Below are 24,901 nucleotides of genomic sequence, written 5' to 3'. Positions count from 1 at the left end.
GGATGCCTAATGAGCACCCACACGGACAAGGGGACGACCCAAACGCAGACCTACCCTGAGAAATGCAACTGGCCGACAAGCGAGGCCGAGCGCGGTGCGGGCGTCCTCCATTCTCCCGGCGTGCTGAGCCATCCCGCATTTCCACAGCTACACACGCCGTCGTAAGAGCTGAAAAATCAATTTCAATGGGAACTTGCCTGAGTACGAAACGTTTCGTTTCACTGCCTCTCTTCACACTCCAAAATTTGTCTGGATGGGTAATTAAAGGACCTATTTTCTTCTGCTGTTTGGAGAGCGAGAGGCTGCCTGCAGAGAAAGGTGCTCAGGGAAAAGACAAGGAGAAAAGCCCACTGACCCACAAAACGCGGGATGCCTGCATTTCCACAGCAGCTCCCTAACTGGGGGAGAGGGGCCCTGATAAAGGACACTGCCTGTTAAAAGAATGGCTGCCCCATGTGGCAGCAAACGGGGATGGATTGACCTGTACCTGCCAAGAGAATTGCGCTGTTCAATCAATACTCTTCCTCTGTAACAAAACACAGTGTATCACATAATTAACCATTGCTCCCTGAGTAAGCACTTGGAAACTGGATCCTGGGGAGACGCTCATCTGAAAGTCAGTCTGGCTGCACTGTCTGCAGAAGGGAGATCTGGCCACTGCCATCTCCACCCGCATCTCCATCTCCCCCTCCACCTCCATCACTATCTCAATCTCCATCTCCACCTGTATCTCCACCTCCACCTCCACCTCCACCTCCATCACTATCTCAATCTCCATCTCCACCTCCATCTCCCCCTCCACCTCCATCACTATCTCAATCTCCACCTCCATCTCCATCTCCCCCTCCACCTCCATCACTATCTCAATCTCCATCTCCACCTCTATCTCCACCTCCACCTCCATCTCCATCTCCACCTCCATCACTATCTCAATCTCCATCTCCACCTCCACCTCCATCTCCATCTCCACCTCCATCACTATCTCAATCTCCATCTCCACCTCTATCTCCATCTCCACCTCCATCTCCACCTCCACCTCCATCACTATCTCAATCTCCATCTCCACCTCTATCTCCATCTCCACCTCCATCTCCACCTCCACCTCCATCACTATCTCAATCTCCATCTCCACCTCCATCTCCGCTCAGCTCAGCTCGGCTCGGGCCTGGGCAGAATCGTGTGGGGATTTCGTGCAAACCCCACTCCCATTTCCAGGAATAAAATCAGTCCTGTCCATAAACCTCTCCTCACGTCGTGTCCATGACAGACTGACTGGGAAAAAATCCTTGTGAGGCACCGTTGCCCGGCCTGACTACAAGCCCCACACTGCCCCACCATCGCTGCTAGCACCCCCACCTCTACTTCTGGTTCATGTGCAAAGCCGAGAAAACCGCAGACTCTCTGTGACCAGAAAGCAGGAAGCCGTCCCCGGGTGCACAGCAACCGTGCTGTAGGTGACACGGGCGTGATCTGCCATGTGGGTGTCCCCAGACCCCACGGAGCCAATCCTTGGTAGAGGAAGGTGGCCCTTCCACTCACGCCAAGACAGGAGGGCCGGAGATCAGGTTCCTGGTGTGGAGGTGGGCCCTTATCTGTGGACTCAGTGAATAATGTGGGGTTTTGAAGTGAAGAGCAAGACATGCAAACCAGTGTGGCAGGAAGACCACTCGTATGGCAGACATGGTGGCAGGATGGACTTAATGTGGGAGAGACTGGGGCCGGGAAAGTCCTGAAGTTCACTGCAGGGGTTTAGGTGACCATGACGGGACCACTGCCCAGGTCAGGACTGGGCGGGATGAGAGATGAGATGTGCCCATGCTCCTGGTCCTCAGCAAACTACCGCCTGCAGGGTTAAAGGATGCCCATGTGACCATCACGGGTCTTGCCTACTGATGTGTGTTTGTCTGTTCAGAAGCCTTTGCCAGCACCTGCTCCAGATCCCAGGCACTGGGCCCATGCTGAGCAAGTCAGGGATGGCCCGCCCGCCACAGCTCGCTGATGCTTTCACTTCCGGCGGACGCAAAAAGATCTGGGCCACTCTCGTTCCGAATCAAAGCAGTATTCTAGAGAGGGGAAAAAATCATCTAGATATTTTCAACTAAATGACCCGCCACAGAGGCCCCTGCCCTGCCTTCCCACTGATGCTTGGCCTGCCCTCTCTGTGCCCTCTCACCTCACGTCCCAAACTTGAGAGGGGCCTAGCCTTGTGACAGCTCTTCCCCCTGCTGCCCCATAACCCTGGGCCAGTTGTACTGAGGCCTGCATGCTTGGGGTCACCAGACCACCCAGGGGGCCGGACACTCAGGAGGATGAAGGAGAAAGGAGGGTGGTGAGCCAGGCAGTGGTGGAGAGAAAATGAATCTCGAGGCACGTGTGGGGATCTTTCCTCAGTTGCAAGATTATCAGACCTCGAACTCCGGAATGCATGCTTTGTCCTTCTCAGAGACAGTTGGCGGGTACCAGACTAAATGAGTTCATACCTCTAAAGCCCTGTAAAAGGGCCTGGCACACCGTAATTACCATGTGAGCACTGCTTTATATAATGACAATGGTTATGAGGATTAGTTGAAGAACAGCAACCTTGAATAGTACCTAGCACAATGCTGCAAATCAAATAAGTGTTTAGAAAAATAACTGTTTTGGACAATCCGATCTGAGCGCTCTAAAGCAGAAGACAGAATAGTCACTTATCCGTTATCATTATTAACACTCGCTCGTTCATCAGATGCTCCCTGTGGCAGACTGTATTTTCCAGATCCGGCCAGTCCATGATCTCCTCTCCCCCACGCTCCTCCTCCACCATGCTGGCTCCCTCCTCTCATCTCACGGCCCAGCCTGTGGTTCCTCTCCTTGGACACAGACAGACTTTCTGCTGCCCCAACCACCAGGGGACGGAGGAAGCGATGCCAGTCACAAGATGCCCTGCCTTTCCTTCTACTTGTCCTCGTGGATGGCCTTCCTTCGCACCCAGCTGCCATATTGGGAGGAAGCCAGGCAGCCACATGGACAGGCCAGGTGTAGGTACCCTGGCCGACAGCACCCCCAGCTGTGGTCCCAGCTGACAGCCAGCATCAATGGCTGGCATGTGACTGACGAGACTTCAGGTAAGTCCAGCCCCCAGCACACGGGTCTTCTCCAGCCTTCACGCCATCCCAGCTGATGCTGTCGGGAGCAGAAGCCTTGCTCAAAAGGTCAATTTGTGAGCAAAGTAAATAATTGTTGTTGTTTAAGCACAAAGTTGAGGTGTCTTGTTAAGCATGATAGGTCCCAGGGCAGAGCACGGTTCCCGGAAGTGGGGAAACTGCCATAACCCAAACCTAAAACATATGACGTTGGCTTTGACACCAGGTGGCTGGAGGAAGCTGGAGAAGCAACGAGGAGACGTTTGGTCAAGACCAAAGGTCCGTGAGAGTGCTAGTGGACAGTAAACGGACCTGCGGAGGCTGACGACAAGGTTTAAAGGGAAGTGTGTGAATGCCGCTGGAGGCCTCGAGGCCTTGCTGTGCTGGAGCAGAAAGGCTGGTGCCACTGCCGCCTGTGGTTTCGTGGAGAAATAAACTTGATGAACTCAGTGAACTGCCTGAGGAGTTTCCAGACAGAATATTCAAAGTACCACCTAGCGACTTCTGGAGCCAACAAGAAAACACTGGAGGAGAGAAAAGTGTAAGGTCGACCTGTAGACATAAAGGGACCAGAATTGGCTGCGTTTGGGACAAGCACAGCCTCCCCCACCTCCAGGTGGTAAGCGATTCTAAAAGAAAGAAATGGCGTCAGGGTTCCATTTCCAGTGCAGATGAATTAATAAACCGATCCTCTCGCAAAAACCAACTGTAAATGCTGGACAAAATACAGACAATTAGCTGAAGGCTCTGGGGAGTGGGCTGAAGCAGGCAGCTGTGGGGCAGGATGCAGGACGTGGAGGCCGAGTGCGTGGGCTGAGTCTCACGTGTCCGCAGCTGTGTCCACAGGGCTGCCGTGGTCACGGGGCCGTGCCGGGCAGCGGGAACGCTAACGGGAGAACCTGCCATCCTTCTGGCTGAGGGAGCGTGGGAAGGAGCCCCGGGTAAGCAGGGATGCTGGAGAGCGGGGCGGGGCTGGCACCCAGAAAACGAGAGAGCCAAGGAGGGGCCCACATTCCACGTAAAAGCTCTGCCTGGAACTCTGAGGGACCCTGAAGTGCGTGGGTAGGGCAGATGGAAAGCAGGCTGAGCTGAGACTCGGGCTCCTGACGTCCACAGGGCGACAGAGTTTACCATTTGGGTCCGGCCAAGCAAACTCCTGTTAGGAATACCGACCCTTTGGAGCAATATGACAGAGTCCAGGGTCTCACAACAAAGTAATAATAGTTTCCAAAAGCATTCCACAGTTGGAGAGTAAGGAGAATGTGACTCATTTACAAGGAAAAAGACCCTGAGATGCACCAAATGCTGGAATTACTAGGTAAAGACAGCCTTTTTTTTTTTTTTTTTTGGTAAGGAAGACCAACCCTAAGCAAACATCTGTTGCCAATTTTCCTCTTTTTGCTTGAGGAAGATTGTCCCTGAGCTAACATCTGAGGACAGCCATTTTTGACTATGCTCAATGAGGGAAAAGAAAATACCCTCACTATGAATGGAGAGATAAAAAATCACATAGAGAAATAAAAAATAGAAGAGGTATCCAAATGGGAATTTTAGACCTGAAAAATAAAACATCATGAATAAAAAGTAAGAATTCACCTGATGGGCTTAATCGGTAGATTGGAGATGACAGAAGAAAGAATCAGTGAGCTTAAGTATAGAATGATAGAAATCATACAATGTAAAGAGAAGAGAGGAAGAAACACAATGAGATGCACAGCGTCTGAGACAGCGTCCTTAAAGTCCTGAGAGAAAGCACCCGCCCAACCCAGAATTCCACATCCAGTTAAAGTAGCTGCAACAGTGAAGAATCAGGGCATTTTCAGTTAAAGGAAAACAAAAAGAATCCTGCCTAGGGTCTACACAGCAAGGAGCGCTAAAGCGGGTTCCCTTTAGGGGAGTAACGATGCCAGGTGGGAGGGGCATCTTCAGGGATGAAGGAAGAGCCGCAGAAGTGGCGGGCAGACAGGTAAGCAGAAAGCGACTCTTTTCCCCTTAATTTCTTGAGAACACTTATGACTGGTTAAAGCGAAAAGTGGACGTCGTCTTTGGGGTTTATAATGTGCATGAAGTAACACATTTGACAACAACGGCATAAAGGAGGAGGATGTGAATGGACCCGTAGTTTGTAAACTGGTGCAACATTAACCCCAGCAGACTGTGAAAAATTAGGGAACGTATATGGTAATCCCTGAGTGACCACTGACGTGACAACGCAAAGACGCGTAACTCAAAAGTCAAGAGGCAAATTATAATGGAATTATTTTTAAAAAATAGTCAAGCAATCCAAAAGAAAGTAGAAAAGGAACAACAGTAACAAACAAAAACCAGAAAACAAATCTAAACAGTACATCTAAACATTAATCAAGGAAGGGCTCCAGTTAAAAGGCAGAGTTTGTCAGAATGGATTAAAAAAAAATGAGACTCCACTCTCTACTGTCTACAAGAGAAACACTTTAAATATAAAGAAAAGAACAAGTTGAAAGTCAATGGATGAAAATATGTACGATGCAAAGAGAAAGGAAGAGAAGTTGAGGTGGCTTTGTTAATATGAGATGAAATAGACTCCGAGATAAAGCCTGTTGCCAAAGATAAAGGCGGACATTTCATAAAGGTCAAAGGGTCAATTCATCAGGAAGACAAAACGATCGTAAATGGTGTGCACCTAATAACAGAGCCTCAAAATCCACGAAGCAAACCTTGACAGAACTGAAGGAAGAAAAACAGCTCCACAATAGCAGTAAAATATTTTAACACTCCTCTCCCAAAAATGATAGAGGAGCCGCAGGAAAAAAGTCAATAAAAACGTACAGGAGGGGCCGGCCCCGAGGGCAAGCGGTTAAGTTCGTGCACTCTGCTTTGGTGGCCCAGGGTTTCACTGGTTTGGATCCTGGGTGCGGACATGGCACCACTCATCAGGCCGTGCTGAGGCAGCATTCCACGTGCCACAACTAGAAGGACCTACATTTGAATATGCAACTACTTACTGGGGGGCTTTGGGGAGAAGAAGAAACAAAATAAAAGAAGAAGATTGGCAACAGATTTTAGCACAGGTGCAAGTCTTTAAAAAAAAAAAAACATAGAGGAGCTGAACGACACCATCCATCACCTTGACATAATTGATACGTTTCAGACACCACAGCCCACAACTGAAAATGCACATTCTTCCTAAGTGCATGTGGTCTGCTCACCAAGACAGACCATATTCTGAGCCATAGAAGAAGTAAACGAAATTTGAAAGAATTGATGTCAGACAGAGCATGTTCCCTGACCACAATGGAATTAAATTAGAAACCAATAATAGTAAGATGTATAGGAAACTCCCAAACATATGGATGCCAAATAACCCATGCTCAAGGAAGAGCTCACAAGAAAAATTAGAAAATACTTCAAATTGAACGGTAATTAAAATACAACATATGACAATTTATGGGATGCAATTAAAGTAGTGCTGGGGGGGAATTTATAGCTTTAGATTTCTTATGTCAGAAATAATTAACTTAATGCCAATAAATTCAACATTAAAAACTTAACAAGAGAATATCATGAAAAAATGTAGGCCAACGAATTTGACAACTTTGTTTAAAAGGTCAAATTCCTTGAAAAATACTACTCACCAAAATTTACACTAGATGAAAGAGATAATCTGAATATCTTTATAGCTATTTTTTAAAATGAGTTTTTTAGTAACAGCAAACCAACCTTCCCATTAGGAAAATTCCAGGCCCAGATGGTTTCACTGGTGAATTCTATCGAAACAGTCAAAGAAGGAGTAATGTCAAATTTGCACAAACCCTTCCAGAAAACAGAAGAGGAGGGAAAGCTTCCCAACTTGTTTGATGCGGCCAGCATCGTCCTAAGACCCAAACAGACAAAGACATTACAAGAAAAAAACAACTGCAACGACACACCAATATTCCCCATGATCAGAGACATGAAAGTCCTTAACAGAATGTTAGCAACTCAGGAAATCTAGCAACGTAGGAAAAGCTTGATACATTCTGAGCAAGAAGGGTTTATCTCAGAATGCAAGGACGGTTTAACATCTGAAAATCGATCAACGTAACGTATCCTATTAACAGAATAAAGGAGGAAAACCATAGGATCATTGCAATTGATACGGAAAAAACATTTGACAAAATTAAATATCTAATTATAATAAAACTCTCAGTGAACTAAGCACAGAGAACCTTAATGGGGAGCTATGTGAAAGCTACAGCTAGCTTCATAGGTGGGGGTGCATGCTCTCCCCCAAAGATTAGGAACAAGGCAAGGATTCCCACTCCTGCCACTCCTATTCGATGTTTACTGGAAGTTACCAGAACCTCCAGTAAAAGGACGACAGAGAAATAAAAGCATACAGACCTGAAAAGAAGTAAACCAGCCTCCACTTGCGGGTGAAATAATTGCTTGTGCTGCAACCACGGGAAAAATGACCAGAGACCTCCTCTGCAGCCTCAGATGGTGCCGGCCCCTCCTGCATGTCTCAGTTCCTCCCTGGAAACTCTGAACCATCACTTATGGAACAGAAACTCCGGGGAGGCCTCTGACGAACCCTTCCTTCCTCTGGGGCCCTGAAAGTGCCCCCTTTCCAGTCTCAGTTCCTCCCACTTCATGCAGCAGTCAGAACTTCTTTTCTTTAACTATTTATTTATTATTTTTGGTGAGGAAGATCGGCCCTGAGCTAACATCTGTTGCCAGTCTTCTTCTTATTTTTTCCCCCCCAAAGCCCCAGTGCATAGCTGTATATCCTAGTTGGGAGTCCTTCTGGTTCCTCTATGTGGGACGCCACAAGAGCATGGTCTGAAGAGCGGTGGGTAGGTCTGTGCCCAGGATCTGAACCAGTGAACCCCAGGCCGCGGAAGCAGAACACGAAAGCCCAACCACTTGGCCACGGGGCCGGCCCCACAGCCCAAATTTCTTAAGTGAAGCTTTCTCACCAAAGCAAGGACTTTTAGAAAAGGGCGTGGAGGTCGAGCGGTTACCTACTCCATGTCCACGCGTTGGAACGGCCAAGGCTGTCAGTGATGTCTCCTAGACAGCAGGTTTGGCACAGGCTATCTCCAATTCTTCTTGTTGTTGTTGCTGACAAAATGCTAGCTCGAGAGATCATGGAAATGGACGTGTCTTGTCTCCTTTGCCTTTCTTTCTAAACGAGCCCCCTTCACCAGTGCATTAATAGCCTTTGATTTTATGTCTCTGTCCTCAGATTGCACCAGCAGAGGAAGCCTCAGACATCTGAGAGAGTGCATCTCTGCAGATATACGTTCAGGGTCCAAGTGGGGCCCCTCTTGGGGGCGGGTGGGGGGCAGCTGTAGGCAGGGCAGCCGGGCAGGGGAGAGCCCAGCTCCGGATCCTGGGGGTCCAGTTTTCAGGCAGTCCCTGCCACATCCAGGCCCTGGGACCCTGAGCCAACGACTTCCCTCGTTTCTGCCTCAGTTTCCCCATATGTAAAATGAGGCAACAGCAGGAGAGAAATAGGGCTGTGAAGAGCATGGCCCAGGGCTGGCCCAGGGTAACTGGTTAGGAAGTGGTAGCTCTCCGACCATCTGTGTGTCCCCTGATGGCTGTTGGCTACAAGATTGGAATTCGGAAGCAGGTCTCCAGCTCTGGGAGAAGGGTACAAGATCAAAGCAGAGCCTAATCCCAGCAAGGCCGTGTGGTGGGTGAGTGGGGCCCTGGACCCGCAAAACTGCAGCTCTGCCGCCACCCGGGGCAGGGCGCCTAGCATTTCAGGCCTCGGTGTCCGCCCTGTGCAAAGGTGGAGGGAGCGTGGCTTAAACACAGAGGCAGTGAGCATACTCTGCAGGGCGGGTACCCAGCACTGTGATGCACAGAAGGTTTAATAACTGGGCCATCCTTTCCCTCTCCCTCCACCAGGAAGAAACCTGAGCACCTGGCAGGCTGCCCCTGTCTGGGAACCCTGCCCCAGAAATCAGCCAGGCCCCGGGCCGAGGATCTGGTCTAGCTCTGGGGCAAGAGGCGGGGGCCGTTGAGCTGGGACCCAGCCCCACAGCGACAACGGATGGCATGCCCTGGCCTCAAGGTTGGGCAGGTACGGGGCCTTCCACCCAGGTTCTCACTGGTTCTGGAAGGCAGGAGGGCTAGCCCATTACCTGGAGCCCTCCACCCTGCTTGCTGAGTGCCCTCAGGCTGCAGGGCGCCACGTCAGCCCAGGACCCCACCAAGGATGTCCTAGGGACCGCAGGCTAAGTTGCTCCCAGGGCTGCCTCACGACCCTGGACTGGGGGCTGGGCTCTGTGGAGGACCCCTCCTCTGCCCTCAGCTCCCGCTTCTCCCCAAGGAGGGGTGAACGACTCATGCTCTGCCAGTCTCTGCATCGTGGTCTGTATGACTTCCCTGCTGGGGAGGCCCATCGGGTCCCCGGGGGCTGCCTCTTCCAGCCGTCCCCCTCCACCTGTGGTCATGCCCTTGGACGGCAGATGGCCCCACCAGCATGCTACTTGGCTTCTCCTCTCGGCATCTCCTGCCAGGCTTCTCACACCTACGACACCCGACACGGAGTTCCTGACTCATTTCTTTCTGCGTGTCCTCCATGCAGTGGAAGCCCATGACCCACCTGGAGCCCCAAACCAACACTTCTAGAGGATCCTGGTCCCCGACCCCACCCCTGGCCACGGGCACATCCTGTCTCCATCTCTCAGAACAAGGTCCTCCACCCGTTACACGTCTCCCTTGGCACCACCACCACGCTCAGCCAAGGCCGCTCATCTGTCATGTGACTCCTTTCCGCGGCCCCAGGACAAGAGCCCGCCATGGTCTCCCTCTGGCTCCCCTGCTCCATTCTCCACAGAGACCGGAGGTCTCAAGATGCAAATCAGCCTTGCCACTTCCCTTCCTAAAACCCTGCTGGCTGCCTCTTAACGAGAGCCAAGTCTAAGGGCCTTTCCACAGCTGCCAAGCCATCTCCATTCCCCACACCTCTGCCCGCACCAGCCACGCGGGCCTTCTCTCTCTTTCCCCAAAGTCACCAGGTCTCACCCTCTCCCAGCCTCTGTAGGATGCTCCCCTCCCCTTCCTGGGTTCCTTCTGAGGCTCCTCCAAGGGCCCGGCCACCTCTCCATGTGACTCTCGGCCCAGCATCCTATTTATTAACTTCACAGCACTCGCCACAATCAATATTTACCAAGTTCTTTCATTTGCTTGCTTGTTTATTTTCTGTCTCTGCTGTAGGCTGAAAAATGGCTCCCCAAAAGCTGTCCACATCCTGCTCCCTGACCCCTGTGAGCATTACCTTCCATGGAAAAACGGTCTTTGCAAGTGTGATCAAGTTAAGAATCTTGATGGGGACAGATCACTCTGGATTATCTAGGGTGGCCCTAAATGCCATCACAAGTGTCCTTACAAGAGGGAGCCCGAGGAAATTTGACACACACAGAGGAGAGGATGATATGAAGATGGGCAGAGAGTTTGAAGATGCTGACCTTGAAGACTGGAGGGATGTGGCCACAAGCCAAGGCTGCCTGGAGCCTCCAGGGGCGGGAAGAGGCAGGAAAGCTCTTCCCCCAGAGCTTCTGGAGGAGCTCAGCCCTGACGGCACCTTGGTCTCAGACTTGTGGCCTCCAGGACCGGGAGAGGGTAAGAGTCTATTGCTTTAAGCCCTGAGTCTGTGGTCATTGGTTATGGTGGCCACAGGACACTAATACAGTCCCAAAAAGGACATAATTTGCTTTGCCTTCAGTGTGCTCTAGTGGGGGAGAGAGAGAAAAAATAAATACATATTATGCCAGATGGGAAAAAGAACCAAGAAAAAAAGCAAGTCAAGGGCTGGAGAAAGCTGGGCCAGACGAAGATGCCCTGCACATCAGGAGCTCAGGGAAAGGCTTCCTTGAAAGGTGACAATAAGCTGAGGCCTGAGTGACGCCAGTGTGGGAGCCACGCGGGTGTCAGGACAAGAGAGTTCCCGAGGAGGGAACAGCAAGTGCAAATGCCTTGAGGCAGGTGTGCCCTCGGTGTGTCCCAGGAAAGCAAGGAAGACGGTGCAGCCAGAGAGGACTGAGCTGGGGGAGAGGGAGGGGCAAGATTAGGAAGGTGATGGGGCCTCATGACAGAGGACATCACAGGACAAGGTAAGCAATGACCTTTGCAGGGTTAGGAGCTCAATGAGGCCCGCATCGGGCGGCACTGGCTGCATCCGGGGGCTGGAGTAGAGCGTGTGGAGCCGTGTCTGGCCCGTGGTGGCTCTTCTGAGAGCCCGATTTCCTCGGTGCTATGAGAATCGCGCTACCGGCTGTGGACAGAGTGTGGGGAGGGCAGCATGCGTGTGGGAGTGGCCAGGAGAATGGGAGCTGGGGGCTGAGGAAGGACTCCTGGGAGCCCCGGGTGCCCTCAGGAGGGAGGTCACGAGTTCCAGTGGGACCGAACTGCACGGCGGTGACCATACAGCCCAGCTGGCCACACAGGAGTGGGAGGGGGGGGGGAAGGCCAGCTGCTGGCGGCTGAGAGTGGCTCCCAGGATGGTTCCTGGAATCCCAGCTGGACAAGGAGGAGGGGTGGCCACAGGGGAGGTGACTGGAGCCAGCGGAGCAAAGGTCCCAGTGCTGCTGGCTTCTTGAGGAAGACCTGCAAAGGACGGCGTGAGCGTCATATCCCCTAAGGCCCTGGGGCTTCTGAGAGAAGATGGGCCTGCCCTTAGCACAGGCTGGACGCACAGTAGGGCTGGGAATGGTCCAGGCAGTGAGCTCTCTGCTGCCATGACCGCCAGCTATGCAATGACAGTGACCACGTCCAGGAGGCAGGCCAGCAGCTGTGCAGGACCAGCTGCCCTTTCCCTCCTGGTGACTTCTTAAGGTTAGAAGCCAGTGGCAGGCAGGCACAAGTTCCCAGAGCTGATGAGGGGAGGCAGTCTTGAGTCCTGGGTGTGAGCCCGTCACCATCGGCGCCTGAAGCCCCCAGGAAGCCCTCTGCTGGCCCCACCTGTCACACAGTGGGTTCTCAGTCAACACCTGTCATTCACCAGAGTCAGTTTAACAAGGACTATGAGGGGGCCGGTGGGGGGCAGGGAGGCTGAGAAGGAAGTGGAGGCCCAGGGCTGGGGAGGCTGTGCAGGGTGCTCCGCTCAGCACAGGGAGGAGGGTGAAGCCAGGCAGCCCGCCGGCTCTGAGCACAGGCGGCCGGACAACTCACGTGGGTTCGGGCCGCGTTTGCTGGGAAATTTGCAGAGAGGAGAGGGGAGAGTTAGTGCCGTTGCCTTGGCAACCATGCTGTCACATCGTAATGAGGCTGGCGGTGGAAGGAGGCTTGTCTTGAAGGAGTTCGAAGCGTATCGATTTGGTGGCACCCAGAGGAGCTTCGGCAGGAACTCGGCTCCTTTTGGGGCACTCGCTGGCCCGAGTTCCATCAGCAGGACAGCAGGGGGCGGGGGGCGGGGGGCGGGCATACCCTGGGACCTGCTGTACAAGCTGAAGAACAAAGTGGCATCTGAGGGCTCTGTACCCACTGGGTCACGTCCCAGCACAGCTCGGGGGCTCAGGGCTGGCGTGGAGGGACAGGAGGCAGAGGCCACCAATCTGGGGCTCTTCATGACTTCCCACATGAAAGCCGGTGGGGTAAGAAGAAAGACAAGAATCTAAATTGGCCAGCAGAGAGGTGTGGCAGTGCCGCTGGCTGTGGCCGTAGAACCCAGAATTCAGCCAACCTGAAAGCGGGGAATGGAAGCGAAGAACTCAGGAGGCGCTGGCCCAGGAGTGGCATCGGATCCACGTAAATCCAGAACTAGCACCAACCCATGAGAGATATTGGTTGCAGGAGTGCATGTAAATATCATAAACCCCGTCAATGTAAAAATAATATAAACACCAAAAATTCGGGGAAGGCAAAGGGGAGGCCAGAGGAAGAGGAGGCGAAAATCTCCCATCTTTCATATCGGACGTGGTTAACATGGTGAGAATGGAAATATGTCTGACCCCAATGGTTAGCGGTCGACACAAACTTTTCTCTCTTTCTGTTGGAAGCTTCTCCTAGGAGATAACATTCTGTGTGGTGAAGATAAATGGGCTTTTACTAGCAATTTCTCCAGTTTTGCTTTGGTTTCCCATCCCTCTCTTAAGTTTGAGGACAGTCTAGGATCCTAAGTGGCAAAGCCTGTGAGGGATGACCTCATTCCCTCACGGCAGAGTGTTGATCATCTTCACCACGAGCCTGCCTGTCCTCTTTGTTTCCAGTGCTGTGCCATGCATGCCAGGCTCCATTTTCGGCATTTCTCATGTTGGGGTTATTCGCTCCATCAGCTGGCAGGTCGGGCTGGGCCCGTCAACTCCCCTCCAAGAAGGTGGGGGCACAGAGGGTGACGTGCCCACAGTCACGGGGTCGGAAGTTGGTTTGTGGAGGACACAGCCCTATATTCTTCGTTATCCTTCCTCTGCACACACGCACACAAAAATATCTGCATGGTGACCCCCAGTGACCACACGGGTTATTCTGGGTGGGGGGCTCTTGTTGCTGCTGTTACATTCCTCTTTGGATTTTAATTTTTTTAAGCAATACAATAATGTCTGTATAATTTTTAAAAATAGCTTTATTAAGATACAATTCACATACCACACAATTCATCCTCTTGAAGTATACGACTCAATGACTTTTGGTATATTACTTTATTATTTTTTAAATTGTGGTAAAAATCACATATATACAGCAAAATACATATAAATTCATATGCTAAAATTTTAGCCATTTTAAGTGTACAACTTAGTGGCGTTAATTGCATTCGCCATATTGTGCAACCATCACCACTAGTTCCAAAACTTTTTATCACTCCAAACAGAAATTCTGTCCCCATCAAGGAACACTGCCCATCTTCTCTCCCTGCAGCCCTTGGTAACTTCTTGGTACTTTCAGTCGCTGTCAATTTGTCTCTTCTTGGTCCCTCCTGTTAACTGGAATCGTACAGTCTTTGTCCTGTTGTGACCGGCTTCTTTCACTTAGCACCATGTCTTCAAGGCTCATCCACGCTGTAGCAGGTGTCAGAATTCCCTTCCTTTTTAAGGCTGAATAACGTGTATGGACATACCACATTCTACTTATCCATCATCTGTCGATGGACACTTGGGTTGTTTCCGCCTTTTGGCTGCTGTGGATAACGCGGCTAGGAACACGGGTGTACAGATATCTGTCTGAGGCTGCTTTCAATGCCTTGGGTATACACCCAGAAGTGCAATTGCTGGGTCAGACAGTTGTATGACTTTTTTAAAATAAAAGCAATTCTTGCTAAAATTCGATCTTGGATCTCCGTCCCCCTGAGGAAATCACCACAGCCTTGCTCCCCAGTCTCTGGAAACAAAACCCCAAACACCGGGCTCGTGTCCCAGCTCCAGCGTGTGTCGAGTCCCTCCCTGAGCCTCTGTCCTCTTCTGGACACCGTGGACGGCAGCAGGGACCCCAGGGAACCGTGAAGGCTGAAGGAGAAACTCAGGTGGAGGGCCCGATGGCCTGAAGGCGCTCAACGACTCGCAGTGCCTTCCTCCTCGTTCTCTCAAGTTTCTAAATGTGCCCACCTCTTCCTGTATCTGATCTTCTCAACAGCCTCTGAGATGCAGCGCTGGGATCCTTCACTCCCATTCTATGGGAGTGCAAACTGAGGCTCAGAGAGCCGCCACCCGGAAGAGCCTGGACAACAGCCAGTCCCTCCAGCTCCCAGTGCGGTGCTCTCGCCACCACTTGCTGTCTCGATGGCGATCACCAGGAGGCCAAAGGGCCAAAGGGCCAAGGGGCTCACAAACACCTTTCCAGCATTCACACTGAGGACACTCCGCTTGATAAAAACAGACGGGGGTGGCAGAGAGAAAAGGAACTCCCACAGCTCCACCTTCATTTTCTCCAGCACCACCTCGTCTCGGCATCTCGGGGTCCTCCCCACCTGAGGGCTCACCACCAGGACCTCTCTCTGCTTACATGCCTCCAGGGGAGGGAAGCTCACTCCTCACCAAAAAGCCCAGCCCCTCTTTCCTTCCCAGTAACATGTCCCCTGGTTGTAGCTCTGCCCTCTGGTGCTCAGAGAACAGAGTTCCTCCATGGCAGAGCCCCTCAGGGGAGGCCATGGCCGCTCCACCCGCCGTCTTCTCTTCTCAAGGTACACATGCCCAGCTCCTTCACCCAACGCCCAGAGAGCACCTCCTCAATGCTGGGTGGCACGGTGATGGGGCAGGAGCTGGCATCTGGCCCTTGCTCTGGAACTCTCTGGGTGAGCCCCTCTGAGTTACGCCCCCCAGGGCTCCAGTTTCCCCATCCGTGATATAAGAAGTTCTCACCACACCCCCTTTGCAGCCCTGCATTCTGTGATTATTGGGTCTGGAGCCTCTTTCCACCAGATATTTTCCTTATAGATTTTATTTTCCAAAGACTAAATAGTAAACAATAAGAGAGATGCTTCTAAATACCTATTGCGACTTTGGCTTCTCAGAAAACTAAGGTGCTTAGGGACTTCTCCCCTGCAAAATGGGGAATTTAAATGCAAAGTGCAGTCCCCAGGACAGACTCCCTGTGGTCTGAGACCTGGCTCTCCGGCTTGGCGTACATGTGAAAGGAGAGCAAGGGTGACACGGAGACAGGGAGAGAGAAGGGCATCTCCATACCTCCTGGGGTTGATCTCCAGGCCTGGGAGTACGAGGACAGGCAGGGCTCAGCGGGTTCTGGAAGCCCACAGTGCTGGCTTGTGAGCTCCTCTCCTAGGTTCTGGGGTCGAGGAAGGCACCTTGAGTGGGCAAAGCTGTGTCTTCTGTATCCATGTGAACGCAAGCACACAGTGCAGACCCACAGGGACACTTACAGGCCTGCAGATACCCACCCCGCATGTATGCATACAGACCATGAACACAAGGACAGACCCACAGCCACACGCTCTGCACCGGGATAGGAGCTGTAGCCCGCAATGTCTGTTCCCTCTCCATCCCATGCTGACCATCCCAGGAAGACAAGAAAAGGGCCAGTCAGCGGGCCAGCTGCCCTACTGTCTAGCTCTGTGCCCATCCTCGCCACCCTGCCCCTGGAAGCATCCTTCCTGGTCTGAGCTTCATCGAAGGGTGACCTCTAAGGACACATGCAGCTTTTGCCTTCGGTGCTTCCTGGAGACTCCAAGCCTTTGGATCCTAGGCCCGCGCCCCAGATCCTCCCCCAGCTGTCATTCCCACACTCCACTCTTCGGTCCGCTCTAGGGGCCCATGTCCCCAGCGCTGGCCGCCCCTGCACCGCCATCCCGGGTCCCAGGGGTCCGCAGTCCCGTAGCAGCTGAGGCCAGTCAGGAAAGAGCTTTCTCTCCGAGTTAAATTTCCCCCGCCTTTTTGATGTCACATCCTGTCCCAGCCTGCTTCCCCGCCGGCCGCCGCCGCCCTCCCCCTCCCGCGCGTGAGCGTGGCGCCCGGGTCCCTCTGCGCCACCCCGCCCCCGCCCCTTCCCTTCCCTTCCCAGCAAACTTTTGGCACCCACCGCCTCGAGCCGCGCATCTGCGCTCCGCGGGGCGCGGGAGCCGTCAGGAGGAGGGGCGGAGGAGGGGCAGCCCGCCGGCCCCGCCCGGCCCAGCCCTGCCCGGACCGCGCGGAACCGCGGGACGCGATCACTATGCAGAGCGGAGGCTCCGCGCAGCAGACCCCGCGCGCCGCCTGCTCCGGGTGCTGAAGGCGCGGGGACACGGCCAGGCGCCGCGGAGCCAGCAGAGCCGGGAGCGCGAGCGCGTCCGCGTCCACGCAGCCGCCGGCCGGCGAGACCCAGGGCTCCCTGCATGCCAGGACGTTGGAGGTGGCAGCGAGACATGCAACCGGCCCGGAAGCTCCTCAGCCTCCTCTTCCTCATCCTGATGGGCACTGAACTCACTCAAGTACGTGCACCCAACGCCATTTTCCTCCCTGCGTGCAAGGCGCCCGCCCGGCCCCCAGGGAGCCCGGCAAAGTCGGGGAGCGGTTCCGCGCAGCCCCGCTCCCCCTGCCTGGGCGCCCGAGCTCCGGGGTTAGGGAGGGAGCCAGGGCCCTACCTGGGTTGGAGGGAGGGGTGCAGGCTGACCCGAGACTGGGGCTGGCCTCCCAGAACCCCCCAGCCCTGACTCAGCGGGGCTGCACAGCTGCCCCTCTCTCCTAGGACTCCCCAGCCTCCCACTCCCGCTGAGAAGTTCAAAGGGTAGCACGAGGGGGTCATTTGGCTGCTGTTGTCATCTGGGGGGAAGACAAACGGAGCAGGGTGTCTAAGCCCCTGGCATTCTCAGAGGTGGATCTGACCTAACTCCCACCACCCACACCCTGCACCCCTCTTCTGGAGCATCCTGCATCCCCGCCTATGGGTATAAGGCTGCCCTTGGGGCTCCCCAACCAGGCAGTGGGAATTGTGCCGTGGAGACCAGACAGGGAAGGGCAGGCGGTCGTTGTGTGTGGGGCTGGGGTGTATTGTGGGCTCAATGTGGAGGGCTGAGGGGGTTGTGGCCACATGCGCGGCGTGAAGTGTGAGTGGCAAGCCACCGTGTGCGTGTGCGCGGACCACTGGGCATTTTAAGCAGGCTTGCCATCCCCTGAACAATGTATCAATAGAGAGCCTGTCTCAGGCTGGTGTTCTCCATTTTAAAAATTCATTTCGGAGCTGGCAGGGCTGGGGGAAGGAGAAGGCTGTCTGGGAGCGCCCGGCTGGGGGTGTTGCTTTGGCACCAGGGTGCTTGGAAGCGTCTGTCAGCTTCAGGAGCCAGGCTGCACGGGAGTGACATTAAAATGCCCTTTGGATGGTGCCACTGTGCCACGCTCTGAGCTGAGAGACGCTGGTCCTTTGGAGCTGCTTGTCCAGGAGGTGGATGGGCTGCCAGCTCTTGGCCCCAAGCCCCAGCTGCCCCAACCCTCCTTCTCTCCCTCCCCGCCTCCCTCCCTCTCAGAATAAAGGAGGAAACAAAAGAGAGAAGAGAGAGAGAGAGGTGGATCACAGGAGAGAAGGCTCTGGAACAAGCTTCCCTTGTTTTGCCTTGAAGCCTTTGCTGGCTCTCTGGCTCTGCCCAGGAAGTGCAGCCCCACCCCCAGCCTCTGGAGGGTTTTGTTGTCACCTACCCTTAGAGACCGCTGCCCTGGTGCCACCCGACAGTCAGCCAGTTCCCCTGGAGAGGCTCTGCCTCATCCCCGGGAGAGAAGTTTTCCTGGCAGTGGGGAAGGCCCTTGTGAGTGGTGGGCTCGTGCACTGTGGGGGGACAGTTGCTTGCATGCACGTGCACACTCACACATGCTCACACCCACAGCCATGAGCACACACGAGCAGAAGGGAGCCAGGCAGGTTCTGATTAGCATGTGCCTTACTTTGACGTCTCGGGAAAGAGATGGCTGGTCCCAAGGGCCCTCCAAGCCTTAATGGCCTTCTTATTCCAGGCACTCTGAACTTCCATTCCCAGACCACAAGATGCTTTTCCGCCCTAGGCGTTCCTCTGTGCACGTTTTTAAAGACCCCCTGTGCTTGGAAGAAACTTTTGGTTCAACTTCAGTTGGAAGCTTTGTCTCAGTGGTGAAAGTGCTTGTCCGTCCACACCGTAGGCGCCGGCCATCTGACTTTAGTGCCAGCCCCTGCACACACCCCTGCATCCTCACCCTGCAACCTGACTGTCCCCTTCAGCACCCTGGTCAGCTCCCCGGGCTCGCAGCCCTCCCTGGGGCCGGGAAGGGATGATGTTGTTTTCTTTGGGGGGTTCTTCTTTCTGAAGCTGAGCTGTGGGATCTCTCAAGGGAGTGAGTCCCTTAATGCAGCCAAGAGGCACCTCCCCCCTCGAGTGTGGCCCTGCCCTCCCCGGGCCTGCCTCTGAGGTTAGGTTTTCAGAATCTTCCGTGGGAGGCCTTTTAGCCCTAATTGTAGCGGGATTCTGGGGCAGAGGCTCAGCTGGCAAAAATCGCTGTAAGCATTTCAAGTCTAAGAAGGGATCAGAGAGTGGCGGGCTCGGACCAGCTCCAGAGAGGCCGGCTACCCTGGTCCTGCCCAGGTGAGCCCCACAGGGTTGGACGAGGTGCCTCTCACCTGTAGCAGTGACCTCTAGCGTGGGGACTGGGGTGGGAGTGGGTGTGGGGACAGAGGAGGGCTCCTCTGAATCTGAGAGCTATCTGGGGACATCCATACCCAAGAATCTTGTGACTTACCTTTGTGAAGGAATACGATCCCTCTGGGCTTTAGGAAAAGGAGAACAGAGCGTTGGTGATTGAGTTAGGTTGAATCCGTCGCCCACCACCCTTTTGCGCTCCCTCTTTAGATAAATTGCACCCACAGCCACACCTCACTTTTAGGGCCTTTCCAGGGACACAAGCGTCCATGGCCGCTGTATTTGTGGGTGAGCACGCATCGTAATGGGGCCAAGTCAGAAACGTATGGATTTTACCTGTGCTTCGCAGATGCTGCTTGAAGGATTCAGGCAGCCGGGCGGGGGAGTGGAGCACATGGCCGGGCCATCTGTTCTCCTGACAGCTCACTTACGAAGAGCCACTCAATCAAATGCCAACTGCTGATCGATGGCCTACTATGCGCCAGGCTTGTGGGCCCAGCTGAACTTTGTTCTCAGACAGAAAGACGTTTTCCTTGGTCCTCTTCCACGACTTTCAGTGAAAGACTGGCGTTTCATGCTCCTTGAGAGGCATCATAGGGAGCTCCCCAGCCAGAGTGCAGAGGAGTTGCTTTCTCTGTCCTGAGGGAGGTGGGGCAGTGCTGGACCTGCCTGAGCTCCTGGCCCAGCTCTGGCCCACCCCAGCGGTCCATTCAGATGGAAGCGTGTCCCCTGTATGTGATGGCCTCAGAAGGCTGGGAAGCTCTGTACCATGACCTTGAACCCAGCTGCCCGGACCCTCCCACTCCCAGCAGGCACTGTCTGGTGACCTTGAGAGAGGCTCTTAACCTCTCAGCCTGAACTTCTTCCTTTTTAAAACAAGGAGGATTAAACTGGATGATTCTGGAAGGTGTCTCCCACTGCAGACCCCCGCCCTGCTCTTTCAGTGGCTCACTCACCCGTCCCTCCCACCTGCAGCTCTCGGGGGCCAGCTGGTCGGGTTTAACTTGGTCAGACCTGAGCTTACGATGCTGAGTGAGTCCGAGCCATGCCCGATGGCGTCTGGGCCGCCGAGCTTTGTGGGAAGACCCGGGGCTCTGCCGTCATCATCTGCTGTAGAGGCATAAGAGCTATCCGAGCACTCTGGGATGGGGGCGGAGGGAGGAGCGGTTTCTGCCTCTCGAGCTGGAGGAAGCGTTGCCGGAGGAGTGAGGTGTGAGCCGGGTCCCAAGGTGGCCCCTGGGTCCAGCACCGAGCCAGGGGCAGGAAGACAGGGAAGGAACAGGTGGGCAGGAGGGAAGCTGCACACAGAGGCTGCAGCATGAGAGGGACCGGAAACCTGGCCCTGGTGTACGGAGCTCAGTAAAGGTGTGTTGAAGAACTTGACTTATTTTAAGCATGAAGTAGAGCCCTTCTCATTAGCTACGTGAACCCCAGGCCGGGTGTGGCCTCTCTTAACAATGTAACATCCCCCGACACCCTGATGTGGCGCCAGCTGTAAGTCGGCACAGAGCGTCCTGGAGTGCCAACTGTTACTGTGGTTGTTGAGCGCCTTCAGGCTTTATGGAGTGACTGCTGTGTGCTCCATCCCCAAGTTTGACGGGCTGTTTGCTGGTCTAGGCGCCTGAGTAGAGATGTGAGCAGACCCTGGACTCTGCTCCGGGGGGAGGTGTGTGGGTGCTGTGCACGGGCAGGGCAGGGGTCACAGAGCAGCTGGCGTGGGGTCAGCCCCCTCAGAGTCCCACTGAGGCCCAGCGCCTCAAACCTCTTCTGTCATCCTCAGATTCAGCTCCTTCTACAGTGGAAGACCCCAAGCCACTCCCCTGAACAAATTTAACGAGAATAAAACAGCTGAATTTGGTCACCTGCTTGAGGCTAAGCTTGGGCCATTGGACCCCGCTGACTTCCTGTCCACCTGCCCCAGCCCCTCAGCCCCCAGCTTTGGGCCCACATCTTCCCTGGACGCTGGAGTGCTAGTGCGTGTCAGGGGGCTTGGGGAGCACTGGGGTCTCTTCCTGAGCCAGTTAGTTCCCAGCGCACGGAGTCTGTTCCATCTTTGCACTGCTGATGGCTACTGCCTGGGCAGCCGGCCTCCGGGCCACGAACAGCGCTCCGGGAGAGGGGGGCTCCCATCTCCCCTGCGGGCCTGCCTCCCTGGACCAGAAGGCACCGTGACACCAGGGGGGCATTAAGCTGTAAATGCTCAACATGAGGCAGCTGCTTCGTCTCTGAAAGCAATTTGCTTCTCATTCCACTGACTTCAACCTTCCCCAATAAAAAGAAAGGTAATTTTCTGCCTTGGGTTGTATTTATTACTAAAGTTATCAGGCCCTGTAATCAGTATTAACACCACCGTGTAAAGTAATACAAAACTAATTACTAGCTAAGCTGAATTAGATGCATGGCCACCGTGAGCTGAGCCGGGCTGACGGGGGGAGGAGCCAGTTTTCGGCTCTGGAAGATGCTCTGTGGATGCTTCTCGCTCTGGAACCGACGGCCGTAAGGTTGTTCCCACGGCTGCCGAGGTAAGGGGAAGAGGAAATGGAAGGTGAAAAATGCATATCTGTTCATGTTTTCAGATTAGTACACATAGAAGAATCTCGCCAGGAGCTTGAAGCCCTCGGGATAAACCCGTAATGAGGGTTAATATTTTCTGAGTGTCACTGCGTGTCACCCTCCCTGCCAGGAGCTTAATCTGGATCAGGTCACAGCAGTCCTGGCAACCCTGTGTTACTGTCCTCATTCTCGAAATGAGGAGACCAAGGCTCGGGGAGGCTGGGGACCCTGCCTGGTGACCCCGCAGCTAAGGGACAGACCCCGGACAGGAAGTAAGTCCCAGTCCCAGGTCTGTCTGACACCTGCGTTCATGTTCTCGTTAAGATGGAGAGAAAGATAAAAAGTAGAGAAAACAGCTCAGTATCACTGAGAACCAGTTAAACATGGAGGCGCCGGATCATGCGGACCTTGGTGGGAGCCATCGAGCTGTGTTTCCGTAGCTGTGGCCAACGCTCCACCTGCTGCTGACCTTGACGCTGGACTGTCAGAAGGAAGGGCAGGGCACGGGGCGGAGCCTTTAGTTTCTTTCCTTCCACTAAGGATGGGTGACCTCCGACCTCCGACAAGTCCCTTCCCCTGGGGATGGGAGGGGCGGCCGAGAGAGGACGCCCCGGTTCCTCAGCTCAGTTCTCCCAGGCATGAATCAGGGTTCACGGGGGGCGCTCAGCACCCCCTCGAGCAGCCAGCATTTGCTAGATGCCTGAGAGCCGAGAAGTAAGAAATCGGGCAGGGACGCAGTCGGCTGGTGTAGCCTCCAGTTCTCAAAACCGCCTGAAACGTGCAGTTCTAGTTACACCTGCTGCTGCACTTGGTGGAGTTTGACGACCTCAGGAAGTGATGCAGCCACAGGGAAGAGGATGTGCGGCCACCCGTCCGTGACCAGGCCTGGCATGGGGCTCCACGTCCGGGGAAGGCTTTCTTGTTAACACTGTCCCCCCCTTCTTCCGTAGCTCACTTAAACCTCGTGACAACTCCAGCAGTGTTTAAAAGACGTGGGCTTACGGATCTGCTGGTTCCGCTCTTGGCACTGGGGATTTCACCTGGATGTTCCCTGTTCATGGTTCAGTGACGTCTAAAATCTGATGGTCAGTAAGAGAGTCGGTGACCAGGAAGAGTCTAGATTGAAGAGTCTGAGAGAGGGATGGGAGGATGCTGAACGTCAGCCTTTGTTCACAGACAGATGTGCAGGTTACTAACACCCACCCAGAGATGCTCAGCAACAGCAATTCAGTTCCAGCCTGTCGTTTTCGTGGGTGCGCAGGATGCCCCCTGGGAGGTTAAACGGCGCCCCAGAGATTTCCATAGTGTGTGAAACGGCTCTCACTGGTGGTTCTGGAAAGAAAGTTACTCCCACTTGCTTCAAGTGATGCTGTGGGTGTCTGAAAGTCAGAAAAAGAACAGAGGTATATTTGTAAACATGGTCAATAATTTTACTAACACCCAGGGTGTTGGTTGTAAATGTGACCGCATAGCAGGACACAAAGAAACCGAGCCCGCCGTTTGGAAACAATTCTGCTCTCAGATTTGTGAGTCCCTGTGCCCAAGGCTCCCACACGCTCCCACTCCCCGGGCAGCCCAGCCTCCGAGTCTCGTCCTGGTGGCGCACAGGCAGGACCAGGTGTGAGTGGCAGCTGGGAAGAGGACTTTGACTGAGTTGCTCCACAAGCAGCATTGGAGGGGTGGTATAAAGTGGGGAATTTCTCCAGAGACAACACCAACTGTTGGCAGAGGTGGTGGAGAAGGTTTCTGAGGCCAAGTCCGGGCTCAGCAAGCAGAGGGAGGGTCCTCATGGGTTGGTGAAGGTGGCCATGGTGCTGAGGGCGAAGCGTGCGCTCTGAGGGCGTGGCCACCCGTGGGAGCCGTGTGCGCTCTGGCTGGAAGGAACTCAGTGTCTAGGATCTGGCAGCACGAAGTCCTCTGCTCTGAGCAGATGCTGCCTTCTGGGGTGTTTCCTGCACATCAGCTGGACCTCGGAGTTGACTCTTAGATGTTTTTATAATAACATCACCGTCTAATTCATGTCAGGATCAATTAATTCATGTCAAGATCAATTACTTGTTCAACAGAAACCAGACTGTCCTTCTCATGCATCATGGAGCGTTCCCTTGCCTGGAAAGTAGGGATCGGTAACATTTGTGGGGCCCCCGAAACCACAAGCTCAGCCCAGAGGGCATGTGCCTGCTGAATTATCTTGTCCGTGCTCTTCACGGTGCCACTCCCAGAACCAGACCCCATTTCTGCTGAGCAGCTGTGGAGCTGTGGCCTCCCACGGTCTGGACGTGAGCCAGTCTGAGGCAACGTTTATGAAAGCAGCATGGAACTTTCCAGAGTGGGAGCAGAGGGTGTGGGAGGAGGGCCAGGGTGGGCCGCAGACCACCAGCTCACTGGACGGACAACGACCCAGGACTGAGGGCTGGAAACGGGGTGCATCGGGGTTCGGTGGGAAAAGCAGTCCCGTGAGAGCTGTGGGTCAGCCCAGTGCCCTCCCTTGTGGAAGCAGCGCCCCTGTCTGGGGGGATTTTGAATAAAGACCATAAATCCCGACACCAGAGAAGGAGCTTGAACCTGAGTGGAAGGTGGAAGGTCAGTGCTTGGATTAGCAACAAACCCCACATGGCAGTGGCTCCCAAGGACAGTGGTGCATTTCGTGGCACAAGCTGCCACAGTGGCTGGTGAGGCTCTGGTCCCTGTGTCTCTCTGATCGCGCTTTCCTCATGGCAGAGGCGGGGACAGGAGCGCTGCAGACATGTGCACGGCTGGCTCTGATGGCTTCTGCTCAGGGGGCGCAGCTGTCCCTCACCTTCCCCTGGCCAGAATATCAGCCCATACAGCCAAGCCCGACATCGGTAGTGGCAGGGGACCCTCTGTCTAAGGGAGGTGCTACAAGGCACATGGGGATAGGCCGGGAGGAAATCTTCTTATGGGAAGGGCATGAGGAGAAATAACGCCGTCCACCGCTGTCCTCCGGAGTATAACCCAGAGGCCGCAGAGGGGCTGGAATGAAGGGGACATTGCTTGGACTGCCCGTGGTGGTCCTCCGTGGCTGCTGGGAGAGAGGGTTCAGGAGACCCCTGAGCTCCTCCCAAGGTGCCCAGCTCGAGACCAGGTCCTTTCCCAAGAACATGCTTCCGCCAGCAGAGCGGGTGAATGGGAAGGGTGCCTGCGGGGTGCAAGGAGCACAGTGGCTCCGTGTGGGCCCCTCCTCTCTCCTCCCCTCACTTTCTCTTCCGCC

General features: G+C 54.3%; 1 protein-coding gene across 3 annotated transcripts in view; it reads left to right on the top strand.

The window, feature by feature from the left end:
* Positions 1-16,450: 16,450 nt before the first annotated feature.
* The window catches only part of OLFM1 (olfactomedin 1), a 39,088-nt gene continuing 30,637 nt past the window's right edge, over positions 16,451-24,901 (top strand). For 2 of the 3 annotated variants that reach the window (XM_070518408.1, XM_070518410.1), the window contains exon 1: positions 16,451-16,947. In XM_070518408.1, coding sequence (XP_070374509.1) covers positions 16,852-16,947 — 96 coding nt within the window. In that variant the 5' untranslated portion in view covers positions 16,451-16,851. The remainder of the gene's footprint in view (positions 16,948-24,901) is intronic. The other variant, XM_070518409.1, reaches the window with a different exon arrangement.

Source organism: Equus asinus, chromosome 10 (genome assembly GCF_041296235.1).
Source record: "Equus asinus isolate D_3611 breed Donkey chromosome 10, EquAss-T2T_v2, whole genome shotgun sequence".
Taxonomy (NCBI): Eukaryota; Metazoa; Chordata; class Mammalia; order Perissodactyla; family Equidae; genus Equus; species Equus asinus.
This window is presented reverse-complemented; position numbering and strand designations above follow the sequence as displayed.